The 10,427-nt window shown below is 45.3% G+C and overlaps 1 protein-coding gene across 1 annotated transcript in view; it reads left to right on the top strand.

Moving 5' to 3' along the window:
* The first annotated feature begins 3,538 nt into the window (after positions 1-3,538).
* ADAM10 (ADAM metallopeptidase domain 10) overlaps positions 3,539-10,427 on the top strand; it is a 1,301,929-nt gene continuing 1,295,040 nt past the window's right edge. Inside the window, exon 1 of the mRNA XM_069624354.1 lies at positions 3,539-3,729. Coding sequence (XP_069480455.1) covers positions 3,675-3,729 — 55 coding nt within the window. The 5' untranslated portion in view covers positions 3,539-3,674. The remainder of the gene's footprint in view (positions 3,730-10,427) is intronic.

The raw sequence follows: 10,427 nt of genomic DNA, 5'->3' as shown, positions 1-10,427 counted from the left end.
TGAGCCCTTGCAACTCCATTTGCAGTCCTTGGACAGCATTGACCAGCTCTTACACTTGTTCCACGTTGGCCATTTCTGGACATTGCAATCTGTCACGGTTAGAGGGCCTCACCTGGGTCTCAGTGTCTCTGTCGCTGGAGAAGTCTTCAGATCCCGCAAGACAGTTGTGTCTTCTGTGGGCGATCCCTTCTTCTTGAAGAGATAGGGTCTGTTCCGGGAACTCGTCACCTTCGTTGGACTGACTAACAATATCAACAATTATGGCATATTCCCTCCACAGCCCGGAAAGGGGAAAAAGTCTAATGGCACAAAAAAACCCTGGTCGGTATTTCCGTAGCACAATGAGCCTCCATGCGGAGAGATGATGGAATGGCAGCTCCACAAGGTAGGTAGAAAGACTGAAGCTTCTGTGGATGGTGAGAAGTAATCCAAGGAAGATAGGTCACACAGTAGGATCCAGTAGCAATATAGCTACTGGATGACAGCAAACCAGTAAGGAGTGGCGAGGTCCGCATGCAGAGGAAGATTGGCTGCACCCTTAATCCAAACTAAAGGGGCGGTACTCGTCCTTTGAGAAAGAGAAACAGAAGATCTGGGAGCAGAATATCAAAGGAGAAGGTAAGAACACCTCTTCGAGCAGAGAGAGAAACAGAATCAGAGCAGATACCAAGTAAGAAAGCTACGAACAGAGGCGGTACAGAAATAAACAAGTGCCGCCAGCTGACACGCGGGTCGAGCTAAAGAAAGGAATAGACACAAAGCCCTAAAAGACCCCAAGAAAAGAAGATCGAGAGCCGAAACGAAACTTGGAAGAGAGCGGAAGCAATCTCGGCTACCACAGACAGGAAGGAAACAAAAGAAACTCTGAACGCTGAAAGGAAACAAGACAGAGCTGGCAAGGGAGAGACGTGAGACAGGACTCGCAGCCGGTGCAAGAAAAGTAGAAAAGTAAAAGGAAAGGCAGACTGACCAAATAGATAAACCGGCAGGAGGGACAGGCAAAAGCCAGCCGGGCGAGGAGTGTAAAGCAGATCAGGAGTACTGAAAAACAGCATGGAGCAAGCAGGAACTGAGAGAGTAATTTCTCCTAGAGTTGCAACGCACGGGGGGGGGGCTACGGCGTTGAAGTAGGAAGCTGCCAAAGAAGACTAGACTGCTGCAATGAGACGTGATGGCACATTAATGGTGAACCCTCCACCTCGTCCAGAGTTTCCGGAGACCCGCTCTCATGACCCATGGAATGCTAGTTTCTTCTGCCGGGTAGGACAGTTGGCAGGTCACGGGAACAAGGAAAGTTGGACTGCTGTATCGCACATTAACGAGGGGTTGAAAGTGAAGAGTCAGATGCCGAAGGATTGGTGCCCAGCGAAGACAAAAACGTCCCAGAGGACCAAGGAGGTGGATGCTGCCAGATGAAAACAGAGGAGAAACGAGCAGGCGCTACCAAGGCAGGTTCAATGCAGACCGCCGGAGTATCTGTAGGATTTTGTGATCAAATCTCCATAAGTGACATAGGGGACGAAAGCCGGAACTGTTCCAGTTGTACTGTTATGTTGGTGAATTGGTTAATTGTTGGATATGTTGTTTCCCAGTGTAAATATTGTGGGATTGTTGTTTTGTAAATGATCAAAAAGGAGGAGTGTGGTGTATGCCCCTTTTAGCAGAGTGACGTAGATGTCACATGACGGGACCCAAAGTTAGTCAGCGGTGGACAGGGGGGGGCGACTGAAGTGCAATTTATCTCTGTGTCCATCATTAGCAAGGTGTGGGCGAGGCCTTATCTGTGGTGGCCCGCCACAGGTCACCCGGGCGGGCCACATCAAGTGTTGGGGGCACCGGACTCACCACAGATGCTGCGGGCAGGCAGCAGACAGTCAGCTGGGGGAACCCTGCTTCAGCTGGAGCACCGGACGATACACAGTATCTGGGGTCACCCCAGATGTGGCAGCCTTGGCTCTGGCATAGCTCTCAACTCACACGCTTTTGGCGGGTGTCACCCGCCTTGTAAAGGGCTGACTCACCCGCCAAGCCTCCTGCACGCCCATTCATTCCAATGGGCGTCTCACCCGCCAAACACAAAATCGGGTGATTTCACCCGCCTTTGCAGCACAAATGGTTGAGACCCATGGCTCTGCGGGTACCCTGACCAGGGTTGCAGCACCAGGCTGTGTTCACAAGGCAGAGTACAATAAGACACAGACACAAGTTGCCGCTTCCTGGGGCTTTGCTGCACTCCCTCCCCCCATGCCAGCAGAGGGGGCAACGGGCCCACACTTAAATGGGCCACACACTACAGTAGAATGGGGCCCTGACTTTCCCCCACCACAGAAGCTAGAAGAAACCCATGAACTGCTATAAAAATACAAATTATTTTTAAAAGCAAAAACTACAAGACCCCGAATGCCATGAAAAGGGGGCTAAATAAGCATCTCCAGAACGACCTGGGTCCTATTCGTGTGTATGCTACGATTAGATAGAAACACCAAATCTTGCGAGATGCATAAATCACATGCTAGATGCATAAATCACATTAACAACAAACGTTAGATTCACATTCTTCTATTAAGAGTAATGGACGTAAGCGGGTCTGGATGGCAGCTTTAGATCCAAGCAAACGATGCCAAGACCATTTTAAAGAAAGGTATTCCGCCTGATTTAAACATGGCAGCACGTCTATAGAGCGTCACACATGCGCACTATTCACGAGCCAGTCTCCCCGTGCCTCGGATACAGACAGGTGGTGATGTAGTCCTTAAGAGAAACCAATAAGCTTCTTCGTGGTTACGGGAATACCAGATTGGGAGGCGGCATGGATCCCTTCAAAGTTCACAACTCTGCAGCCATCGTGAACTAACGTTATTTGCAGATTTATCCGCGAAATAGCAGCAATATTTTTCATGAATTAATACTTGCGGTATTTGAATACGCTGCATTAAGCCCGCACAATGCGCGGCCAACGTTGTGTACATAATATAGATATTAGGGAAGAATAATTTGCTATTAAAAACGAACGCTGTGTGCAACGTGTGGTGTTTTAAATTGACTGTGCTCTGTATCAAACTTCCTTTGCAATAGAACCGTATTGCTTTTTTACGTTTACCGTTCTCCCATGACATGGCTGGCTAGTGGACGGTTCACTCCACCATGTCCTCTTCGTTTTGTGTTCAAATACAGTATGGGTGGCTGCTGTCAAGGTTGTCGACTCGTTATTTGAAAAGCGGGTCCTTGTTTTGTTAACGAAACTGCTAAGCTTACAACACTGTCTGCATACTAAGCAGTGCATAGGGTAATTGAATTTAGGCCTAATCTTGAGCACCGGTACTGTCCATGCGAGAGTCAGGCGGAACGTCGAGACAAGTCACAAGTTCCGCTTTATCCATTTCCGTACAAAATGAACACACACTACGAACAGCTTGTGTGGACGCTACTTGTTGTCTGGTCCTAAGCATGCGCAGTGTGTTTCCAAGGCTTTGCCTGGCCCGTAGGAAAAGGGGGGAGGAAGTACGGCTTGCGGGTGACGTCATCCAAGGGAGGGCGGGTGGGGTGGAGCGGTGAAAGGGTCGCCGCTCTGTGTGCGCCCGGCCCATACCTCCGGCGCCTAGCGAACAAAGCGGGGCGGTGGAAGCGTAAGAAGAGGGGGCAGTGAAGCAGCACATATAGCAGCACCCCTAGTTATGGCAGCACCCGGAGTGTTGTTGCTGTTTCTCTGCTGGACAGCCAGCGCAGGCGGTAAGAAGAGCTGCTCAGCCTCTGCTTGTGCGAGGGGGTGGGTGCTTGTTACATCCCCAGAGGAGGGGGAAATCCTAACATTGAAGGTGGTGGTGGTGGCACCGTCCATGGATGTGGTGTAGTAGAAGCGGCGCTGTTTTTGGCAGCGTGCTGCGGTTCCGCGAGGTGCCCGGGAGGGTGATGTGGTGGGAATAGCGTTATTGCAGCTAGAGTGAGGCTGGCTGTTTGCAGTACGCAGTGCTTGTGGCGGTTGAGTTTTCGCTCTTCATAGCCCTGCTGTTGATCCGTGGTACCGCTTTTGTGGCTTGGCTGCTGAGGTTGACACTGGTTGTCTTGACGCTGGTATGGAGTGCGGCACTGGTGTTGTGTTGCACACTGGGGTTTTTGCTTGTGTGATAGTGTGTGTTAGCAGTGATGCTGTACCTTGGGTTGTGTGACCGACTTATTTTTGGTGATGTTGGTGTCGATCCCCGTGTATATCATTTTGTGACCGAGAGATTTTAAGACTTTGTGCCAAAAGTTAATGGTTTTATTTGAGCAATTATTTGCTCTATATGGTAAGGTGCATTCTAATCAACCAAGGTCTTGAGAAAAACTAGTGGTCTTATTGAAGGTGTGTAATGCCCACAGATGAGTCGTGCTGTGGTAGTGCTGCAACGTTTGTAACCCTAGTGGTGGCTGGTTCTCAAATGGCACCGGATTTCTTGCTATTAACCCAGATGTATAGGCCCATTTATATATCATGGTGTCGGTGGGAGGGGAGTTTCCTGTCATGTACTGTAAAATACCATCTTCCAGGACTTGCTGGAGTTGTCACTTGTTGATTAGGCTGCTTGTGGTAGAAGTGATAACAGCATTGATCTCTCTGCCTCAGGGTGTGTTGGTTTAGTAGCCCTTCTGTCTAGGGCACTGGGTACACATGGGCAAAGGATGGCTGTTTCCCCCCCTGAAGTCCGTTAGCAACAGGGGCAGGGTTTGTCCCTGTGAAGATGTTTTCAGTTCCCGACCGTAGAGATATCGGTGTTTCTGTAAAGTAATCACAACGCATTAAATCGTGCAGTGTAACATTTAAAGCCAAATACACCCATTAGACCCTGCCCTCTATTTAGTAGTTGGCTGTCCACACTAGCCCGCTCTAAGCTATTGGGCTTGTTCTTTCTGTTGGTGAGGAGACTGGTGCTGAACACCAGCCGTGCGGCACCATTTGTGTGCGGTCTACACTAACACTCTAGATATGTAGTAGACGACGACCACGAGATCCGATACATCCTCGTTGTGCCATCATATACATTAATGACCAGTAGTCTTATTTAGCCTCCACATTGCATTTCATTTTGTCAAGGTGCTGGTAAAGGGTGCACGATTCGCTTGACGAAAATCCACCTTCTTTGATTTCCATTGCGAATGCGTTTCTTATCTAAAAAAAAATGTTTTCACACGTCGCTTCAGATATCGTTTCGAGGCACACGAGCCTTTGGAACCACACCAGTTTGTTTTTCAGAAGTGGCCTATCGGGCGTACATGTACATCCATTTCCGTTTGTTTAATTGATTAAACATCGTGTTTTCTATTCTTGGGTTGAAAGGACATTGAGGCCTTGTTACAGGTGTAGTAACATAGTGTTGGATGTTTGTGCAGGTCCTTGCCTCGGGGAAAGCATAGGGGGTGGCTTTCACATTGTTGGCTCTTGCCTTATTGAGGGCGGGGGTGCGCTCTCCATATTTGGGTTATGTTTGGAGAGGTGCAGCAGCTCCGTTTCGGGAAGGCCATGTCTATGGAGGGCTTACATGTGGGTGGTGTCACATTTTTTAGGTGGTTTTGGTTCTTTTGGGCCCACGGAGTTGATGCTTGTGATGTTGTGAGTGAGTCACATTTGTTTGCGTGTCTCGTGGCGTGCCTATTTAAGCACTCCGAAACCAAGTCTAGCACGATCGTCTGTGCATTAAGTTAATATCCCGACGTCTCAACCTTCTGCCCACACCACTCCTGGTCTCGGATAGCAGGTTCATGGGCACGGATGCGTTTGTTCCTATCGATGACTCGCGCTCCCATTATGTCATTTCACAAGTCGATAAGATGCCTTGCCCGTCCTCCCCAACTCGCGCCCTGACTGTGTGAGAAGACAAACTCGCGCTCCCTGGCTTCCACGTTTATCTCTATCCTGCTTCCCTTCCCCAAGAGTCGAGACCCACCCGTAAAGCACACAGTTGTCCCGCTCACCAACCAGCCTGCTTTTCAAGTTTGGGTGTTCTGTTTCAGGAGGGGGGTAAGATTACCAGAAGGCCCATTATTGCTGCACAGACATGCTTTCTTAAAACACTTGGATGTATGCATAATTTCACATGTCAGGAAAGCTTTTTTTCAGCCCAACTTGTATGAACTTGTCTCATGTCTAAAGGAAAGCAAACCTCTTTTAAATTGGCATTGCAATACCCCCAGCGACTCGATAATAGATTCCTTCGTTACACTAATGGGCAAGTTTACTGTCGGCAGAAGTAGTCTCGATACAGCACTCGTACTTTTTTTTTTTTTTTTTTTAAAAAATTTTTCTCAAGTAATTCGCAGTGAAAGATGCTTTTCTCGATTTTCGGAATAGTAAAAGAAACTTGAAACTTTGTTTTATCTCATTTTGTGTTGAAAACATACTTTATATTTTAAGCCTAAAGAGGTAGGTGCTGTACATGATCAGAATTGTGGTTTGAATTCTGTCAATATGACGCGACTGGATTATTTTTCTAACTTATTTTCTTTTTCCATTTTATTAATGTAAAGTTAATCAGCCCATCTTATCAGGGCTCGTATTTATTGAACAGTCTCCTTTCACGTGCAGTTGATCTAGAAGAAATACAAATATTAATTAATTTGTCAACGTGTTAATAGTTGGCAGAGAAGCGGTTGCTTTTTATGTACATGAGTTGATGTCTAACAAAGACTAAATCTTCCTTGTGACAAATACTTTCCCATCAAACTTCGATCCCAAGGTAAGAGAAATAAACATGCTACACAGGAGCCTCATAACTGCTTATCTGAAAGAAACCCAGATTCCTCCTAGTACCCCATATATGTAGCGGGACTAGAATATGGAAAGTAAGTAGTATGAGAGCCAAGGTGAAAGCTTAAAGAGTTGGCCTACAGAACATCCACAAACTACTCAATGAGGAATACCGGAGGACCCCATTACCTCTTTCTCCAGAATCCTCCTCCAATAGCTCCGCTCGCTGGCATGAAGCAACCATCTTTCACCTTATGCTAGCAAACTGGTGAATGGGGACCAAACAAAAGCAACAAACCACTCGCACGTTTGCTTCTTGTTGACTGTGAGCTCCACTCCATCAACTAGTCCTGCTCCGCGTAGCACTAGCAGGTCACTCTGAGTTGCCATTGATTACACATTTCAGCACCCCATAATCGGCCCTCACTGTAATTTGGGTGATCCACCAGATCCCAAAAAGAACCTGCTCATCCTCATTGAGGATGAAAACAAGAGTCCCCACAGGACTGTGACACACAAGTAAACAAATTATCAACTCCCTTTTACACAAATGTGCCACATGGAGCAGGTGGGGATGAGGAGATGGGTGGTGGTCTTATCCTCAAACTTCTCCGACATCTATGATATTTGCAAGGGCACAATCAACCTACTTAAAAAAATAAAGTTTACCAACGGGACAGCCAAAGCTGAGACCCCAGAATGCTAAAATATTGCACACTTCAAATCTCTTCTTAAACTACCCAATCACACATGTCACTGCTGTCTTTCATTGATAGATATATATATATATATATATATATATATATATATATATATATATATATATATATATATATATATATATATATATATATACGCACGCGCGACAGTCCTACAACTCATTTCACACAGATGACGCAGTTCTATCTGTAGACTACAACACAACACCATACTGTGTGACTTCAATATATGGTGAGAAAAAGACCATGCAGGTAAGCCTTCTCTATCCCATTCACAATTTGTCACCAGAGCCAGCGCCTCAAAAAGCTTCCAGGCCCCATCATCTATGAAAAGGATCAGAATGGATAGCTTGCTGGAAAAACTCAAAGCGTGCAAACCCCACGTTACAATTATAGTTCTGAATGATTAAACCTTCACAATTGGATGAATGCCACCCTGGATGGTGTAGCACAAAACAAACATTTAAAACCTCACAAAAGAAACTGGTTTACTCCCAAGCTTGTCCTCCCCGTTTAAAAAAAAAAAAAAAAAACGTTTTCTTTTTTAAATTTAAACTGGACAATTCATGATCTGGATAAGCAACCTACAAACATAGCAACTTGCTTGCAATAGCCAACTGCATTATCACAGAGCAGAAACTATTAAAGCAAAGCAATCCCACTGCTCACAGCATTTCTAATTGCAACAACACAATCCGAAGCTTCCAAAGTCCAATAACTCAAGAATCCTGTAACGCGATTTAAATTCAAGTACTTTAAATCAAGCTTGCACGTTTCAGCAGAAAAAATCAACAAATCCAATAAACTCCAGCACCCTACAGACTCTCTTGAAGATTCATGCCACCCCCAAAGTTTGCAAAACAATTAAGCACCCAGGATTGGAACCTGTTTTCCCATCACCTCTGAGCGCCTCATTGAGAAGTCCGAATCAACTGCAACTAGCTGAAAGGAAATTGAGCTTCATGAGCAAATATCTGATAAAATTCCCGGATTGGAAAATCAGAAACAAATTCTTCAGATTAAGACTAAATGTCGACCTTACAGGTGAAGTGCTTGCAAAATGGGGACAAAGGGCATTGGCCTGACAATGCCAAATCTGTACAGTCCCTGAAGCACAAACCACTAAACCTCTTTTAACATTCTGTGATGGCACAAGGAAGGCTAGAGTGCTTTTCTTCAGATTTTTTCCTGAACGCACACATCTGCAGGATTCATCTTGGGAAATCCTGATTGAAGGCTTCTTGCAACAGAAAACAATAGCAGTAGTTCAGATGCTAGAAAGTTGTGTGATAGCCTTTTAACTTCCAGATAAAAAAAAATGAATACGAATTAGTCCATTTTGGGTTGGAAAAATTTGATTGATTGCAGTGTGCTCTTCATTGAAACCCCTTCTTAGTGTTTTTAATTTTTAGAAAATGTTGTTTTATTACACTACATTTTGTCAAACGATTTTAGGTTATAGCTAGTAGGTCATTTTAGTGGTTTGTTGTCCAATTGTTTCTTGATTGTCTTGAGCTTGCTTTAGGGTTGTGATATTATGTTTGGTATTCTTTTCCTTTTTTGTTGTCTTGCTATGTTTTTTGATTTGTCGTTGGAACCTTTTGTGATAGGTTAATTTAACCAAATACAAATATAAAAAGAGACTTGAGTGACCCAGCTATATACCACTAAATCGCCAGCTTCAGGAATACATTAACCCCCAACTCTTCCCCCGCATGTTGCAACTGATGTTACTTGATTTGGAGCATTCCTCTTATTGGACATTTCTGCAATCGTTGGCACAGTTCTGAGTACACTGTAAATGCTACAGGACTTTGGCATCAAGGGAAACGGTCTACACTGCATTGCATCCTTTCTGCTTGAGACAACCCTTAAAATGACTGCCTTGCAACCTGATATGTGAGGTGGATCAATGCTCTAGCATCTCATCCCCCTCTTCAACCTATACTTGATCACCTAACCAGCAACACATGCATCTCATGTCACAATAATGTAGATGAGGCACAGATTTGTGTACCAACTCGCCCTAGAGCAACTCAAAACATGCCTTGTGCATGTGGGCTTGTTGATGACTGCTAATCTCTTTTCCTTTCCCCTCTTGCTACTACGTCCACTACTACTCTCGACCCAATAAAACTGCGCCTCTCCTAATTTTTACTACTCTACCAACACTCTCCTTCCACCCAGTACCATATACTTCTATTCACCTGTCAAACAAACGCTCACACTCAAACATCACACAAGTAATTGGAACCGTAAGGTATCACCAGAGGATCAAGCTTGGCAAAAGTTTTACAAAAACATTATACCATGTATCATTGCAAGGGATGTAACTAAGAAGTGGATATCTGCACGTTGCAGGCTTTGGTCGCTGTTAATTGTTGCCTGTCTATGATGATTTTAATTGGATAAAAGTTGGAGTGTGTTGGAGATAGCTTACTACATTGGTGTTGCTGTAACCCTTCTGCTGTGTAGCATTGCAGGACGAACCCATTTGTTTGTGACATTGGCTTTTTGCTCAAAACCCTTACCGTGTTGAGTGTTGCCCATGCTCTGAGAAGCAACGCCTTGAAAAATGTCCTGTGTTAATTTAAAGCTTGGAGAAAGCTTCACTCTGGTGCATGTTGGAACAGTGGTGAGCTCATTAACTGTATATGACTTAGTGTGGCGGTGATCTGAGTCAGCTACTCGGTGATATCCCTGCTCTTCGCAAGGAACTCGGGAGCTTTGAGACTTAAATACTCATGACATTTATTTCTGCTTCACCGTGTCGGCGATAAATCCTGAGTTGCTTTAGAAATAAATCTATGCTAAGTGTGGTTCACATGCACGGCTGTGAGGACTAATCAAAATTGAATTTCTGGAGGAAAGTAGTTGAGCCGGTTTAAAGCCGCTCTGCTGCAGGGTGTGGTGAGGGACTTAACAATTTGCAAAACGTCTTGATAACTTTGGCACCTTGCAGAGGGGAGAGGTTGGTGTGAGGTGTT

Source organism: Ambystoma mexicanum, chromosome 11 (assembly GCF_040938575.1).
Source record: "Ambystoma mexicanum isolate Mex_15411 chromosome 11, UKY_AmexF1_1, whole genome shotgun sequence".
In the NCBI taxonomy this organism is placed as follows: domain Eukaryota; kingdom Metazoa; phylum Chordata; class Amphibia; order Caudata; family Ambystomatidae; genus Ambystoma; species Ambystoma mexicanum.
The sequence above is the reverse complement of the archived record's forward strand: the minus strand, read 5'-3'. Positions and strand labels throughout refer to the sequence as shown.